This window comes from Bison bison, unplaced genomic scaffold (genome assembly GCF_000754665.1).
Source record: "Bison bison bison isolate TAMUID 2011002044 unplaced genomic scaffold, Bison_UMD1.0 scf7180017864295, whole genome shotgun sequence".
Classification (NCBI taxonomy): Eukaryota; Metazoa; Chordata; class Mammalia; order Artiodactyla; family Bovidae; genus Bison; species Bison bison.
Genome location: NW_011494867.1, coordinates 12,694,813 through 12,711,420, shown reverse-complemented (window position 1 = coordinate 12,711,420; position 16,608 = coordinate 12,694,813). Strand labels below are relative to the sequence as shown.

The 16,608-nt window shown below is 61.3% G+C and overlaps 1 protein-coding gene across 1 annotated transcript in view; it reads left to right on the top strand.

The window, feature by feature from the left end:
* Nucleotides 1–14,388, top strand: part of SLC7A5 (solute carrier family 7 (amino acid transporter light chain, L system), member 5) — a gene marked incomplete at its 5' end in the record, with an annotated part of 19,651 nt that extends 5,263 nt beyond the window's left edge. The window contains 8 exons of the mRNA XM_010850874.1: nucleotides 6,463–6,568; nucleotides 6,945–6,989; nucleotides 7,352–7,475; nucleotides 7,879–7,982; nucleotides 8,351–8,447; nucleotides 8,955–9,104; nucleotides 10,671–10,848; nucleotides 11,905–14,388. Of these exons, the coding sequence (XP_010849176.1) occupies nucleotides 6,463–6,568; nucleotides 6,945–6,989; nucleotides 7,352–7,475; nucleotides 7,879–7,982; nucleotides 8,351–8,447; nucleotides 8,955–9,104; nucleotides 10,671–10,848; nucleotides 11,905–11,960 (860 nt within the window). The remainder of the gene's footprint in view (nucleotides 1–6,462; nucleotides 6,569–6,944; nucleotides 6,990–7,351; nucleotides 7,476–7,878; nucleotides 7,983–8,350; nucleotides 8,448–8,954; nucleotides 9,105–10,670; nucleotides 10,849–11,904) is intronic.
* Between the last annotated feature and the right edge of the window lie 2,220 nt (nucleotides 14,389–16,608).

The window sequence follows — 16,608 nt, the reverse complement described above, 5'->3', positions numbered from 1 at the left end:
TGAGGGTGGGGGGGATCGGGCGTGTGGGCCCTCAAGACCACTCCCAGCCTTTTCAGGAAAGGGGAGACTGAGATTATCTCAGATCCCAGCGGGCACGGCTCAGCCGGGGGAAGCCCCAGAGAGCAGCAGGCCCAGCGGCAGGGTTGGGACTGGAGCCCTGACGACCAGGGCTGAGCAAGAAGAGAAGCGTGGGCAGCATTTTGTGTTTTTGCTTTTGTCTGCTGGCCATTTACCTACAGCACCTGCAAGGCCCTCAGCCCAAGGTCAGGCTGTTCCCGGATTGGAGGGTGGGAGATGTACAGAGAAGGCGGGTCCCTAGAGCCCAGCCCTGCCCAGAGGACACATGGTGGGACCTCGTGGGTGTGTGGATGCGGTGGCTGGGGTCACCCTGCAGATAAAGGGTGCCCCTGCTGGAGGTCATGGGAGGGGACCAGGCAGCCCCGCCCCACACCCCCCACAACAGCTCCCACGAGCTCACCTGGCACTGGGCCCAGCAGGAGTCCTGGGTGTGGAGGCCACTGTGGATGGTCACCATGTGCAGGGACGTAAGCTCCCTTGGGTCAGCCTACCTGCATCCTGCTCCAGGGCGGTGTCGGCAGGTGGTGGGGAAGGCCCTGAGCAGCTCTGCTGGTGGTTGGGGGGCAGGGGGAGCTGTGGGGCCTGGAGGAGACCCTCATCCCGGGAGGATCTGGGGCTCAGACTGTTCTCTCCAGGCAGAGCCCTGTGCCTCCTGGAGCCTCGCATCCTCATCTGATAAGCGGCCGCAGCAGCCCCAGGCCTGTCTCTGGGTCGTGGGCAGGTGCCTCGGGCAGCCTGTGAGCAGAGCTGCTCTCTTCAAAATCGGGGGGAGATGTTTCGGATGCTCCTAGGCCCGGCCACCCCAGTGCAGGACTCAGGGTGCCCGTGACAGAGGCTGTCTTAGAGGGGTCGGGACCACACTAGGACTGCAGGACGTTGACTGGGGCCACGAGGCTGGACTTCCGTCCTCCCCCAGTCACCCGTGCCCCAGAAGACAGGGCCGGCGCTTGGTGGGCCGTCTGATGCCCGGAGCAGCGGGTCACATGCAGGCGGGGCGCCACAGCTGCCGTGGGAGGACTGATGCAGGCGGCTCACCCCCTCGGGTGCTCTTTGATGGTTTTTAATTGAGACCTTTCTGTCTGCCTGCGCAGCTCACATGCTTTACTTGTGAGGCCCGCCCAGAAGTAATCAAAGGCCTGGCAGCTGGCTCTGTCTTCCTGCCGCCCCCACTCAGCCCCGCCCTGGGTGGTCAGCAGCAGGCCGGCGGCAGCAGGGCAAAGCCCTGTGCTGGGCACTATGGGTGCTCGGGGGTCTCCCAGCCTGTGCAGTGGGCACAGTGGGTGCTCGCGGATCTGCCTCCCGTGCAGTAGGGAGAGGGTCCTTTGAATCATCACACCAGTCTTGATGTCCAGCAGCAGCTCCTCCAGGAGTTTAAAAGATGGATGACACAGTAGACAGGCTGGCCGTGGGAACCGTCCAGTCCTTGCCCCCCACCCCCTTAGGCAGAGCCAAAGAACAGGCACCAGACCCCAGGTACCCAGCCCAGGGTGGGGAAACAGGAGAGAGGACCCCTGACAAGCCCACTGCAGATGTAACACCCCCCCCCACCCCCACCAGGGATGCCTGGTCTGTGGATGGAGCAGAGGGCAGAGCTGACTCTCAGCAGAGCTCAGCCCTGCAGCCAAGCACCTGCTTGCTGGCCCAGTGATAGAGAGGCGGGGTCCACGGCCAGGCTGTTTCACATCCCAACTGTGCCTGTGCGTTGCGGAGTGGAGACTGGGGCGTCTGAGCCCTCGCTCTGCAGAGTGTCCTGGGGCGGTCGCAGCACAGGACACGGACAGGGCTTCAGACACTGCAGTTTTGGTCTCAGAGTCTTGGGGCTGGCAGTCCACAGTCCAGGCCGAGCTCCCTGCGAAGCTCACAGGAGGAGCCTTCCTGCCTAGTGCTTCCCAGGTTCGTGGCCACATCACACGGCCTCCATCCTCACGTGGCCCCCACGTCTCTGTCTTACAAGGACGCTTGGGGAATGGGGCCCACCCTAGTCCACGGCGTCTCGCCTTGCGATCCTTGCCTTGATTACATCTGCAAAGACCCTTTATCAGAGCATGTCACGTTCTGAGGTTCCAGGGGGGACATGAACTGTCGGGGGTACCCTGTTCAGCATCTGGCACCACGTGTGGAGCCCCAAGAGTTACAGAGGGACCAAGTGAAAGATTCCAGCACAGTGGACGTCCCCTGCCCTGGTTGAGGGGGTGACTTTCTCACAGTCGGCCTCCCATCCGGGGAGGGGTTCTAGGGGCTGTGGCAGGAGGGGCGGGTCCTGGTCACCCTGAGGCTTTGGGATTTTTCTGGCTTTCCGCCAGCCGCCATCTCCAGACTGGCCGCGGGTTCCCATGCCTGGGCCCAGGCCCAGCCGTGGTGAGGGTGACAGGCCAGGCCGGTCCCAGGGGGACACAGAGACCTTGGCGAGCCTTTGTCCTCTGATCCGGAGGGGCTGGCGCGTTCCAGTGCGCACACGGCCCCTCTGAGGGCGGGGCGCCTGCACCCCCAGGCTCTCTTGGCTGGTTCCCACGGCCCTGTCTGCATGACGCAGGGGTTTGGGCTGCTTTTCCTGAAATGGGCTCCCTGGGGCCTTGTGAACACTCCCCTCCCAATCCCCCTTGTTCTCAGAGGGATCCTGGTGGGCAGGCGGGCCTGCCTGGTGCCCAGAGCTGCCCGGGGGCCGGTGTGTGGCTGTCTGCTAGCTTTCACCTTCCTGTGGCCCTGTGAGGCCTGCAGAGAAGCCCCAGAGAAGGGGGTGCCCAGGGGACCCCACTGAATTGCTGGAGTTCCCACACCCAGGCCCCACAAGAGGGCCTCCCCACCTGTCCACCCTGGTGAAGTTCCTGTCTGCCTCTTGTGGGTCTGGGGGCCCTGTGAGGACAGAGCTGGAGTGGGGAGCTCCATGGTCATGGGCAGGGGTGGGGGATCGGCACAGTCATCTCTCTCACGTCTGTTTGGTGCCTGGAGCTCTATGTTTAAACAAGACTCGCACTCCAGCTTGGGGTCCGTGGGAACCCTCTCACGTGGCCCAGACACCTGCCATCGCTCTTGGGCGGATCCTGCCCAGCAGTGTCTGCTGGGGGAGCCTCCTCGTGCTCTGTCCAGCTGCACTCGCTTTCGCCTACCAGATGGCCCCCACCCCCACCCTTACCCTGCATGACAGCCCCAGGTGTGTCTCTGGTCAGCACCATGTCCCCTGCTTGCCAGGGCTGGTGGGTGGCTGAGACCACTGTGTGGAGTCTGGGGTCTGCCCTCCCAGAAGGGCTCCCCCGTGTCTGTTCCCTGCGCTGGCTGCTGGCACCGGGCAGCTGCCCGCACCCGTGGGGCTCTGGCCGCCTCACTCGGCTTTTTGCTGTTCTGGAGACAGGCGGGTGGCCCCCCTTGGCTCTCCAGAGCTGCGTTGAGGGCCCCATTCCCGACGGGATGTGTGGATGGCATGGGCAGGTGAGGCTGCTGTGCCCGTCCCGGCCAAGTGCCGTGTGGAGCCAGCAGAGCCGGCGCCTGCTCCAAGGCGCCTGTGGAGAGGAGGGCAGCGCTCGGACAGCATTTGGTTGGGTGCCCGGTGCAGCTGCAGGCCTGATCTGGGAGGCCCTCCAGCAGACAGAGGCTGGACAGACCCAGGAGCTCCACTGAGGGGGCCTGTGTGGGTTCACTTGGGGCAGTTCGGCGGGAGGGAGGTGACGGGGTGGGGGCAGTCCAGAGGGGCTTGCAGTAGTGGGTCGGAGCCCAAAGCTGCCAGATTCCTGGCGGAGCTCCCCAGAGCCCCGACACTGTGCCAGGAGTGACGGCAGGGGGATGCAGGGTCTGGGATGCTCCACTTTGCTCCAGGGAAGTTGGACACTTTGTAGACAGGAAATGAGGCCCCAGACAACCCAGGAGCTCCCCGCAGGACGGCCCAGCCACACCTGTCCTTCAGAGGCGTGGGCAGCCCAGTGAGATTGTTCAGTCTGAGTTCGGGCAGAGCCACTGTTTTCTTGGGGTTTCAAGGCTACAAGTCACCCTGTACATCCAGGAAATTCTGGGGACAGGAATTCCATCCACTGTCTCGGGGCGATGATGCTTTCACGTAAGGACACCAGGCTGGTTGTTGTCCACAGAGCTGAGTAAACCCTTGATGAAAACAGAAGCTTCCAGATGTCAGGGCTAAAAACCATGGTTCTTACATGAAAACCCAGCCTGTATTTCAAGCCTCGAATTTCATCCTTGGCAAAAACAGCAGCTGTTCTGCGTAGTGGTGTCTCCAGCCCACAAGTGCACGTGTGTGTGTTCCTGGGTGTGCACCCACGTGCACACACATGCAGGCAGTGTCACTGCTTCAGAGTTGTGCCTGAGGTGGGAGCCAGTTCTAGCAATGCACTGAGGTCTGTCTCGCAGCCTGTGTGCAAAGAAGCTTCCCGTGAATCCGCAGGAGACAAGGAGGCGTGTCCTGGTGGGGAAGTGGGGCAGGTTGAGGAGAATGGCAGGTTCGCTCCTTGGAAGGAGCCCTTGTTGGCAAAGACCTCTGATGCCCTAGAAACCAGTGGCAGCCGCAGCAAAGCATGTGGGGGTGCGGGATCTGTGCAGACCAGGCATGGTGGAGCCACTAGGGGCTCCCCTGGGCTCTCTGGAGCAGCTGCAGAATTCTGAGAGTGGTGGGCGCCTCATGGCCCCAGAGCTGGGCCCCTGGCAGGTGGCCTGAGCCTCTGTATCCCTGATGGTGGGACAGATGTAAAGGGATGTACATTCCAGAGCATTGCGTGGGGACTGGCCGGGCTCTGGGTGCTGTGCTGAGGTGCACTGTCCAGCTGTCTGCGCCACCCCCGGCCCTGCTGATCACCCTGTGACTGGGCAGTCTCGGGACCCAGGCATCCTACTCGGATCACATGTGGGCGGCGGGCTGGGTGAAGTGCCAGCCGCCTTGGAGCCTGTGCTCATCACGAGATCATGGCCTCATCTGGTAGGCAGAAGCGGCCTCACGCATCCCCCGTCCATCTCCTAGCTTAGGCTGGAGGTGAAGGGCAGACAGAGTGCAGGCATGCGGACCCAGAAACAGGCACTCAGGGTCCATCTCTCCCTCAAGGAGCTTTATTGGAGGAAATGGGTGCTGCCTGGAAGGAAGTGCAGGCTTCAGTTGGGTGGGTGGAAGGAGGGGTTCATGGGAGTCTCCCTGTCATGCCCCAAGGGTGGTGTGGCAGCCTCCGTCTCCCCATCCCCCGAGGGGCCTGCAGACCTGCTGGCCGTGGGCCACAGGGACCCATGTGTCAGCCCCGGGGTCCCGTGGACCTGAGCCAGCTGTTCTCAGACCCTCACCTGCAGGTGAGAGACTGTCCCTGTCCTGATTTGATGCTCAGCTCCTCCAGCCCCGTGTGCCCAGCACACTGGCTCTGCTCCCCTCAGCACCTCTGCTTCTGTTGCAAGCCTCTCCCACAAAGGTGATGGTCGCTGAGGTGTGTATCAGTGCCCCTGCCACCCCCAGAGCTAGGGAGCCAGGAACTGACCCCCCATGGGGACTGGCTAACCCCCTACTGGGTCAGTGCCCACTGTCAGGCTGGCGCCTCATTATGGAGCAAGTCTTTCCAGCCCTGGGTATTAAGGGGCCATTTCACCAATGTTATAACAGTCCAGAACAGGCAGGCCAGACACCATGCTGGTAGCCAAGGACCCTTCTGAGACCCCCATGTTTCATGTCTATTGTACCAAGTTGAGGGGGGGCCCCCGTGACACGTCTAATGATATATGGATTTGGCCTCATTTAGGAAAAGGGAGGAATGGAGCTGAGGCCACTCTGGTTTGCTGGGGCCCTGAATCCAGTGACACATGTCCTTTTAGGACACAGGAGTCACAGCCAGAGGTGCCAGGTGATGGTGGGGCAGAGGTCAAGCCATGCAGCCACAAGTCCAGGATACCCGGGGCCCTTTGGGGTAGAAATGGTCAGCTGGGAAGCCAGCCCCCTTGTGTCCAAGAGCCAGTATGTCCATCTGGGTTAAAGAGCAGCCCACCTTCCCCAGCTACAGCCCCTTGGGTCTGCCGCGTCCAGGGGCAGGCGTGAGAAGCCTGGGTTTACAGCTCTGGGCTCCTGGCACTGAAGGGGAGAGCAGGTCTCTGGCCCAGAGCCACGTCACGGGGTGTCCTATCCCCCAGGCACAGACAGGCAGGGGTGCTCAGCACGGGTCTGTAGAGCCACCAGTCCCATCTGAGGGTCCAGAGGAGGGCCCTGGGGGCTGCATTCCTCATGCTCAGGGCAGAGCCGAGCTCCCTTGGCCCCCACGCCCTCGGCCCCGGGTGGCTCACAGGTGCATTTAATCTGTTGCATTTTTGTCTGTTACCATGTTTTGCTCCAGGAACATTCCGGAACTTGTGGCTTGACCTCGGTGCCACGCTGTCTAACCCAGAATTCCTTTCTTTCTGTTTGTCCTCTGCCAGGTGACGTAGCCAATCTGGATCCCAAGTCCTCCTTTGAAGGCACCAAACTGGACGTGGGAAACATCGTGCTGGCGCTGTACAGCGGCCTCTTTGCCTATGGGGGATGGTAGGTTCTAGAACTCCTAGGCCCCAGAGCGCCCAGAAACCCACATATCTCGGTTGTCTGTGATGATTCTAGGGCAGGAGACCCCTCACATCCCAAGGAAGCACAGAGGGGCCCCCATAGCAGCCCTGGTGCTCTTTGTGGCCCCCAAGAAGGGGGCCCCCAGATAAACTTCTAGGGACACTGCTGACCCTTCGGAGACTGCTGCTGCCCGGGTGTGTGGGGAGGGGCAGGACCATCGCCATCTCAGTAGGGGCCTGGGGGTTGTGGGGTCCCCTCTCCCCGCCCAGGGCAGCTGGGAAGGGTCCCATGGGACCTATATTCCTTTGTTCCAATGACAAAAGGAATGTCTAGTAAAAGTCTGCTCTCTGAATTCTAGGAATTACTTGAATTTTGTCACAGAGGAGATGATTAATCCCTACAGGTATGTGTGTGATCAGAGGTGTGTGTTTTCATCATTTTCACCTGAGAGGAGGAAGAAGCCTGGCTGTATCCAAGAGCCCATCATTGGGCCCAGCCCAGTGCAGTGCAGGGAGGGTCCCTGGGGTTGGGCTCACGGGGGGCTATGTGACCTTGAATAGCATACTCCCACAGAAAGGGTAGGAAGCCCACTTCACAGATACAGGCTGGGTTGCTGGCCCATGTTTGCACAGCTGCCCTGCCCCATGCACCGCCTTCCAGCCACGTGCCGCTCCCCCTGCAGTGAAATGTGGGCTCAGCCACTGAGGGGTCGGCTGGCCCTGTGCTGGGCCTTGTTTTGTTGACATGCCCGCCCGGTCCTCTCAGAAACCTGCCCCTGGCCATTATCATCTCGCTCCCGATCGTCACCCTGGTGTACGTGCTGACGAACCTGGCCTACTTCACCACACTGACCCCCGAACAGATGCTCACGTCGGAGGCCGTGGCCGTGGTAAGATGCCAGCCCTGCCCTCCGAGCTCAGACAGGAGCAGAGGGGGCCCCTCCTTTGCAAACCATCCTCCTACCAGGAGGGGTTGAGCCGGTGCTTTGCCAGGCCTGCTGGGCGTGCAGGGTACTGGCTGCGCGTGGGGACCACAGGAGGCTTTAACGGTGCTGGTGCTCAGGCCGCCCGGACGGTTTTAGATTGGCTCAGCGGTGCTGGAGCTGAGGGGCTGAGTCCATTACACACCTCCAGCCCCACCTCAGAGGCTGGTCCACCATCTGAATAAATACTGAACTCCTCAGGGAGGGTCGTGTGGATGAGAAAGGGGACTCTGGGGCCGGGGGTGTCTCGGGAAGGGACTGCAGGGCGGGGTTGTCTCGGAGGCAGGGCTCACGGTCCGTGTCCATCCAGGACTTCGGGAACTACCACTTGGGCGTCATGTCCTGGATCATCCCCGTGTTCGTGGGCCTGTCCTGCTTCGGCTCCGTCAACGGGTCCCTCTTCACGTCCTCCAGGTGAGCCCGGCCAGGGCGGCTCTGTCGTGCGGGCCCCGTGGGGCCAGAGCAGGACAGGGTGTGGGTCGACACTGCACATGGCTTCCTCATGTGAGTTCTGAGGGTTCTCTTTCTTGTTACTTTGAGTAACAATGTAGCCGTCAGGATGTTCACGTGACTTGGAAATAACCCAAATCCCTGCCTAGAGGTGACACAGCTACCCTGTCCATCCAGACCCTCGTGGGTTCATCTGGACCTTGCTGGGCCGGGGCTGATGGGACCCCTCAGCAGCCGTCCACGAGGGACACTGAGGCCCACGGCACAGGCCCCTCTACCCCCACCTGCCTGGGTCCCTTGGCCGAGGCTGACCGCCACCCCCTTGTCCACAGGCTGTTCTTCGTGGGGGCCCGGGAGGGCCATCTGCCCTCCATCCTCTCCATGATCCACCCACGGCTGCTGACGCCCGTACCCTCACTGGTGTTCACGGTGAGTCCCCGCCCTCCACGTAGGGGGTCACTGGCAGGGGGAGGACAGGTGTGTCCCTTGGGGATCACGGGGCTTTGAGATGGTGGTGCATGCCCTGTCTGGGGACCCCTGTGCTGGTTCCACCTGGTGTCAGCCAGGCTGGGGATCAGAGGCTGAGATGAGATGTAGATAGGTTAGCACAAGTGTAGTACCCTTCATCACATGCGCCCCTGGATGCCAGAGAGCATAAGACAGTTTTTTGTTTCTCCAGAATTAATACATGGTAGTTGTTAAAAAAAAAATCTAAAATCAGCATAGAGGCACTTGAAGCCAAACCTCTCGACCAGGGTAGACATGGCCTCTGCCACCTCCATGAAGCCCAGGACCTCAGCCACCTGCCATCAGCACGTCCCTTTGCTCTGAGGGCCCTCGCGTGGTGCGGACCACTTCTTCTGCTAAGAAGGGGTGCATGCGGTCATCCCTCCCCCTGGCTCATCCTGAGGCTCATGGCCTGCCCTCTGCTTGCAGTGCATCATGACCCTGCTCTACGCCTTCTCCAAAGATATCTTCTCCGTCATCAACTTCTTCAGCTTCTTCAACTGGCTCTGCGTGGCCCTGGCCATTGCTGGCATGCTCTGGCTTCGCTACCAGAAACCGGAGCTGGAGCGGCCCATCAAGGTGAGGGCTGGGCGTCCACGCTGTCCCCTCCACAGACCAGGGCTCAGGGCGCCTTCCCCAAGGGCACCTTGATCAGTGCATGAACACCTTCTGATCTGGACGAGGGACTGAGTTCGGTCGATGACTGGTGATAACCAAGCGTGTGATTCCAGGTGCTGGGGTTCATTCAAGATCACAAATGACCCCCTAAAGCCCTGCTCTCCTAGAACTTGTCTTCTGCCAAAAGAAGAGGGGCAGAAGAAGGCTGCCGTGCCAGGCAGGTGTGCGGGGCAAGGGGACTGAATAGCCTGGGGCAGCACTGAGCTGCCTGGCCGAGGGGATGGGAAGAGTGAGGATTGCCATGCTGTCTGGGGAGGGGCGGGTGCTGGCGTGACCAAGGATGGGGGTGCCGCGACAGGCTGCAGCGTAGGACATGTCCCCCGACTTTGTCCTCGATTGGTCCTTTCAGACTGTCTGCCCCCTGTCCACCTAGCCTGAGAGGGCCTCTCCCTTTCCTCCACTTGGTACTGGGGGCAGCTCCCCAAGGGCAACCGTTTTTTTGCACAAAGGGGGCCACATACCTGCCAAGGCCCTGGTGAACACATTGGCTCTGTCCCCCAACAGTGGTGTTGGATCGAAGGCGGAGCCCCTCTGCAGCTGACACAGGCCTCTTGCCTGCTTCCCCACCTAGCAGTCCTGCAGAGGCCAGGCCCGGCCTTCCTGCCTTGGACAGGTTCCCCAGGCGCCAGGGCGACCTCAGTGCCCTGGTCCACCTGGCTCCCTGCTTATGGGGGGGTGCTGTCCCCGTGAGGTCAGGCGTGGTGTAGGCAGTCTGGGCTGACCTTATGGGACCCTTGCTCTCCCCAGGTCTCTTGCCAGTGTGTAGACAGAGGGTGGAGTCCGTGTGTAGACAGACTGCCTGGCAGGAGGCACAGTGTTTGCAGAGGGGGACGAGTGTCCCTGGGCCCCTGGCTGTGTGTGGGTGGGGCTCTCTGCCCAGCGGCTGTGTACCTGTGGTCCAGCCTGTCCACAAGGGCCCTCTGAGAAGGCAGGCACATCTTGCTTGTTAGTGGTGGCCATGGTCTTCCTAGAGGCGTCACCCCCCATCAGCCGACCGTGGGTGGGGGGCAGGGTTCCCTCCTTGTGATGTGGGAACCTGGGAATCCACCCTCCTCTGACCTTGAGAAGCCTGCTTGTTCCTGCTCACCTGCCGGCTCCCGCTGGTCTTTGGGTAATTACTGCCTGCTGCCCGCTGCTGAGCTGGGTCAGTGGAGAACGCAGCAGGGTCCCGTTTCTCAAGAGGCCGGTGTGGCTCAGGGAGGCCAGCCTGGGGGAACCTCAGGCCCTGGCAGACAGCAGAAATGCTGCTCAGGCAGCATGGTGGGCCTTTTGGATCAAGAAGGCTCAGCTAGGCACAGGGCTGTCTGGGGGTCTGTGGGAGAGGCCGGGTGGGCCCCAGGGAAGGCCAGCTCCAGCAGGGGCGGAGGGAGGGCTCCAGGGGTGCCCGGGTCGTGTCAGGTGTGGACGGGAGGAGACACATGGAGGAGACTCCAGGCTCCCTGGCGTCAGCTGCAGCCCCCCCGGCAGGTTCATCTGGCCCTCCCAGTGTTCTTCATCCTGGCCTGCCTCTTCCTGATCGCCGTCTCCTTCTGGAAGACCCCCGTGGAGTGTGGCATCGGCTTCACCATCATCCTCAGCGGCCTGCCCGTCTACTTCCTTGGGGTCTGGTGGAGAGACAAGCCCAAGTGGCTGCTCCAGAGCATCTGTAAGTCCCTCCCTGCCTGCTGGGCCTCCTCTGTCCCCCAGGGGTCTGTTCCGCCCACCTGGCTGTGCTCCTCTGACCTCAGTCCAGTGGCCAGGAGCAGCACAGTGGGCAGTGCCCCCCGCCCTGGGTCACTGGCAGGGTTGGGGGCGGTCAGCATCAGGATGTGCAAGGTCCTGGCTGAGGGGCCCGCAGTGGCCAAGCCGGGCCTGTCTGGCGGTGACCTGGCCCACGTATTTCAGGATAAGACGCTGAGCCTGGCACCACCTAATCTCAAAACAAAGGATTCCAGAAAACCAGGCTGCTCTTGCCAAGTAACAAAATCCGCCCTCCCTGTCCCACCCCCACCGTCTGCCTCCAGCTTAAAGCCATCCAGCTGACCTAGAAAAAAGCAGGGGAGGAGAAAACGGGATCCCTCACAGCGGTCACGGGACTCACTGACAGGCCTGTTCAGGACCTGCGCCGAGACCGCTGTTAGTGCAACGGGCTTCTGGGTGGGCTTCAACACCCCCCAGGGAGCCATCCCAGAATTGCTGGCCACCTGCCTGGGGCCCAGGGCGCTGTCCATCAGTGAAATGATGTGAGCAGTCCCTCACACGTAGGGCCCCTCCGTCCTGAAACGCCCCCCCTAGTGATGCTCCTGGAGTGTCTATGGGTTCACCCGGGCCATAGCACACACACCCGCCTGCTTCAGCCCCTCTGAGGCCTGTGGTGGGTGTGTGGGCAGCCGGGACCATCACCCCGTTATGGGTCCTGGGGTCTGAACTGGGGTGAGGGGTGGAGGCAGTTTACTTGCTGCCTCCATTCCTAGGATCCTCCCTTGCTAGGATCCTTGACCACCCCCGCCACCCTCCAGTAATAGCCCCAGCAGAGAGCCAGGGGAGCAGGCCATGCCCCCCCAGCAGGAGGCCTGGGGCCTGATGCCCACACGTGAATTCCTGGCTTCTCTTACAACCTCGGGACTTAGACAACCAGGGCTGGGTGAGCCCACGTCCTGTGCAGCCCTGACCCCCAGGCACCAGGCCAGGGCACCTGAGTAATGCTCTCTCCTCCCGGCAGTTTCTACGACGGTCCTGTGCCAGAAGCTCATGCACGTGGTTCCCCAGGAGACGTAAGCGACCAGAACCAGGAGGCCACCCTGAGAGAGCAACTTGGTCCTACCATCCAGGCAGCTCTGCCGGGGCCCCCGCTGTCCCTGCCCCAGGGGGCGGCTGGGCCACGGTGAACCCTGGTACGAATTTAGTCCCCGAAGGTGGATGTCCGCAGATACCTCTCGAGCGTGGAGGCAGGAACATCGGACCAAGGAGGCTGCAGGCTTCCTCCCGAACTGGGCCTCCTCCCTTCTCACCTTTGTTTATTTGTATTATTTTTTTTTAACTTAAGTCTTGCGTCAGGTTGACATTACCAAGACAATTATTTTTTTAAGAAATGGGGTGGAAGTTTCTCCCCAAACGCTGTCTGCAGCACAGCGTTCTTCCGAGGGGCCAGGTCCTGTCACCAGATTCTGGACGGTGGCCTGGACACATGTGCTTGGCTTCCCTGTTTCTCAGTTGTTGTAGATGCAGTGACTTTCGTGAAACTAACCTCCGGGCTTACGTCTCGTTGCCTTAAAGCCCTGCGCTAGCTCCCTCCCCCGGAGAAGAGAGAGAAAGCCTAGAGGCTTGTAGAAGCAGGGCCTTCGGGCTGGTGGACAGCGGTGCCTTGGCACCTGCTGTGGGCAGGGGGCTCCAAGCAGAGGTCAGGGGCAGCTGGGCCACCCCGGGCCTCCCGTCAGTACGTGCAGTTGTGGGGGCGGACTACACCCTGTCACTCAGAACATCTCCAAGGTCCTGTCTGTACACCCCACCCTGAACGCCAGCCTGAGCAAAGGCCCGAGGAGTCCGGTGGCTCCTGTGGCAGATGGTGGGCAGTGCAGCCTCAGGCCTGTTCTGCATCAGTTTTGGAATCAAGCTCTAGCTCTTTCAAACCCTCACACTTGAAATCTGTAAGCAGACCCCTCGACCCCTCAGGGGCTTCTTATCTGTGTCCCATGAGGCTGCACCCCCCCACCCCAGGCCTCAAGGGCTGGGTCACAGCCCTGGCAGCTGTCTGGGGTGCTCCCAGCTCCTGGCCGAGGCCCCCTGGCCCCGCCCCCGTCCCCTGTCCCTGGCGCCCAGCCTCTGCTCCCCAGCTGCACCTGCTCCGGAGGCCGCCTGAGTCCTGCTGGGGCCAGCACGCACACCCGGCCTCCCCCCACTCCCAACAAGAGGCTGTGCTTTTGTTGTTGTAGTTCCCATAGCGTTCTCCCCCGGAGGCAGCCAAGGCCCAGAAGCTCATCTGGCGTTTCTGGGCCTGCTCTCTGTCTTCCACGGAGCCCTCTTGGGGAGCAGTGTCATCCACGGTCAGTCTCCCTCTAGGCCCTGCCTCAGCCTATGACCCCTGATCTTCTCACCAGGGTGGGGCTGAGCCGAGCCCTTGGGCCTCGTTGCTCAGCTGCAGCCAAAAAAGCTGCTGCTGGTTCCCAGGGGCCACGTGACCTCCGCGTGGCCAGTCCACCATCACCCGCCTGGGCTCTGGGGCCCCATGTGGTCTGATAGGCATAGAGAGAGCAGCTTAGGGGGGCCCAGGATGGACATTGAGGCTGAAGTGGAGGCAGCCAGATGTCCAGCCCTTCTCCCCATGCTGGTCAGGAGACCCTGCCAGCCTGCAGCTCCCAAAACAGCATCCACCGTTGTCTCCTCACCAAGCGAATCCTTCTAGGCGAATCCTTCTAGGCCACGGTCCACACGTCAGGGGCCCGGCTCAGCGTCTGGAGGCAGAACGTCACCGAGGAAGCCAGAGGCCTGATTTGAGACTGTTGGGGCCTCAGTTTTCTTGGGTGTACATGGGGCACTGCCCTCTGCCTCTCCACGGGGCTCCAGCAGCCTCATGGCAGATTTCGGCCTCCTCCCGCGGGACTCTGGAGGCGGCACTTGGGTTACCTCGTGGTCCACCACCGGCTCTCAATGTGACCTGGCGGAGCACAGGGGCCAGGTGACTGTCCAGAGCTTGGTGGCCTCCCTGGGATGTGCACCTAGGGGTGGGGTACTGTCACCCCTGAGCTCCCTTTATACGGAAAGACCAGGGGTGTGGCTCCCCAGCATCTGTGAAGGCAGGCTGGGGGCCCAGGCACCCTGGTTCTGCTGCGTTGGCCTTCTGGGCCGACTCCACTCCTGACCACACTACTGACAGGTGTCCTGAGCGTTCCTGCTTGTGGGTTACTTTTTTTTTAAGCCAGGTTTTGGCATAACGCGCATGTTTGTCCAGCCGTCGTGCTTCACTTCACCCTCACGTCTCCCTGAGGGGAGGGCGCCGTGTTTATTTATTGTGGGGCGATAAGCAGCCGTGCCGCCCCGCGGGTTCCGGCCGCGTCAGCCGCCAGCCACGATGTCGTGTGTGACTTAACGCCTTTCTCTGCTGTTAACGCTAACGTGTTACGCTTAGCTGCTTTGGGATGGGGAGTTTTGTGTTTTGTTGGGGTAATTTGTTTTTTAAGAATTGGAATTATAAGCACTGCTGATGGTCTTTTTGTCTTTTTTTCCGCGCCAAGTTCTGGGTGAGGGAAGTTCCAGGAGGAGGGTGGTGATCACACAGCTCCTTGCCCGCCTCATTTAGTCACTGCGCTCATTCATTCACTCATTAACAGGCAGGTGAGCAAGGCCAGGGAGGAGGCAAGGGCACTGAGCCGGAACTTGGAGCCACTTGTTGGGAGAGGCATTGAAGCCGAGAAGAGGAGAACAGATGGGCTTGGCCTCTCGTCAGCTGCAGGCCTTGGAGTCACCAGGCAGGGGTCGGCACTTGCCAGCTTGGGGTCAGAGGGAAGGGCAAGCTTCCACAGCACAGCCTCAGGATGGAGCAGGGCCGAGAGCCATGCCAGCCCTCACTTGTTGATGGCAAACTCCATTTCTTGCAGGGCCTTGCACAGCCAGGTGTAGGTGTGCCAGAATGGGAAGGGCGCCCCTGGGCTGCCACAGCCTGTCCATGGCAGCTGCTGAGCCAGCCCCGTCTGCTGGGATGTGGGGCCTTGGGGGCCTCTGTGGCTGTGTTCGTTCCAGCCCCTGGGCTTGGGTCCTGGTGCTGCCCTCAGCAGGTCCGCTGCCCATGCCTTGTCCATCCTGCAGCCCCTCAACTGCTTCAGGGGCCCAGCTGGATAAAGTCCCAGGTCAGCTCTGTGAGACGTGGACACGTGCGTTAACGTCCCCTGTCCATCCCAACAGCAGCAGTGAGGGGAGGGCGTGTGCCTGCCACAGCCGCTGATGGAAACGGGTCTGGACACAAAAAGGATGGGTCTCCAACCAGCCCAAGCAAGTTGCCCAACACACGTGTGGTCCAAGCAGAGCTGGTGGGTCTGAGTCCTCTGTGGGGGGAAAGAAATGTCCCTTGGGGGCTGGGAGAAGAACCGGGCATGTTCACCCAACAACCTGTGTCACTCAAACCCTGGGCACCCAGGCACAGAGAGGATGTTTGTTTGGAGAAGGGGAAGAAGGTGGAGGGGTGCTGGCTCTTGCAGGAGACCTCTCTCTTTGTGGTCCCAATATTCTTGGGAAGGGGCTGGTAGGGTGGGGGTGTGGGCAGCGAGACAGGGGCCTCTAACATCAGGGGTTAGCCAAAACCACCAGGAGGGCGCAGGATCTTGCCTGGCTGTGGGGATGGGGGCCAGGCAACAGAACTGGATCCCAAGCAGAGTGAGAGGGGCCCAGGGGGAGAGCTGGGAAACCGAGCCATCATGAGCTACCGGGGAGGAAGCAGTGCCCACCTTGTGCTCCTGCTTCGGGACACGTCCTCCGAGATGGTGAAGGGGGGGCCGAAGACCTGGAGAGAATACCCCTACTCCCAAAGGGGCTCTCTGTACTCAGGAATCTGCCCCAGGCGAGCAGCTCCTTGTAGCCCCAGGACCTTTGCCCTCCTGCCAGAAACTGCTCCTAAATTCCTCCTTGTGCACAGCCACGTCACACAGGTCCAAGCTGCAGGCCCTTCTAGGGGTCCAGCTCTGGCAAGACCCAGATCTTTGTCCTCCAGCCAAAGGGTGACTTAATCCTGCAAGTAGGAACTCAACTGTAATTAACTAAAACACTTAAGTTTAAATCACACCAGCGCCCCGGGTGATCAGATCTTCACAGAACTCGTCTCTACCCGTTTTCCCAGAGGAGAACCTATCCTCTCTGGATCTAAGATGGGCATGAAAAAAAAAAAAAAGATGGGCATGGAAGGTTCCCTCGTAGCCCTCTGCAGGCTGGCTGGAGGATGGCATGTGTCCCTCAGAAGGGCTCTTACCCACTTCCTCCCCAAGAAGGAGGGCTCTGGGCCCAGAGTGGCATGCGCCTGCCCCTGCCCACCTCTGGTCCCAGCCCTTCCAAGCCTGGGCAGGTAGTGGCTACCCAGGCACACTGGGCCCTACCCAGGCCCCTGAACTTGGGAAAGGGATGTGTTCAGGGCAAGGTCCTAAGGGCTGACTGGGCCTCCGGGCCGAGACTGCAGGCTGGGGCCACCCCTCACCTCCGGGAATGTTCCATCTCATCTGCCTGTACAGCCGCTGAGGCTGGTTCCTCCATGGCCACGGCCGCTCTGTCGTGGTTGCTGGTGGAGCGGGAGGCCGCCTGGACCTGACCTCTACCCCCGCCCGTTCCTCTAGCTGCCATGATGTGTTCCAGGCTCTGACGGCGGTCCCATGGGACAGCTTGCCTGTGTCTCAAGGAGCCCCAGGGGTGGGGGGGCTGAGCCCCTGCTGTTACAGAAGAGCTGCTC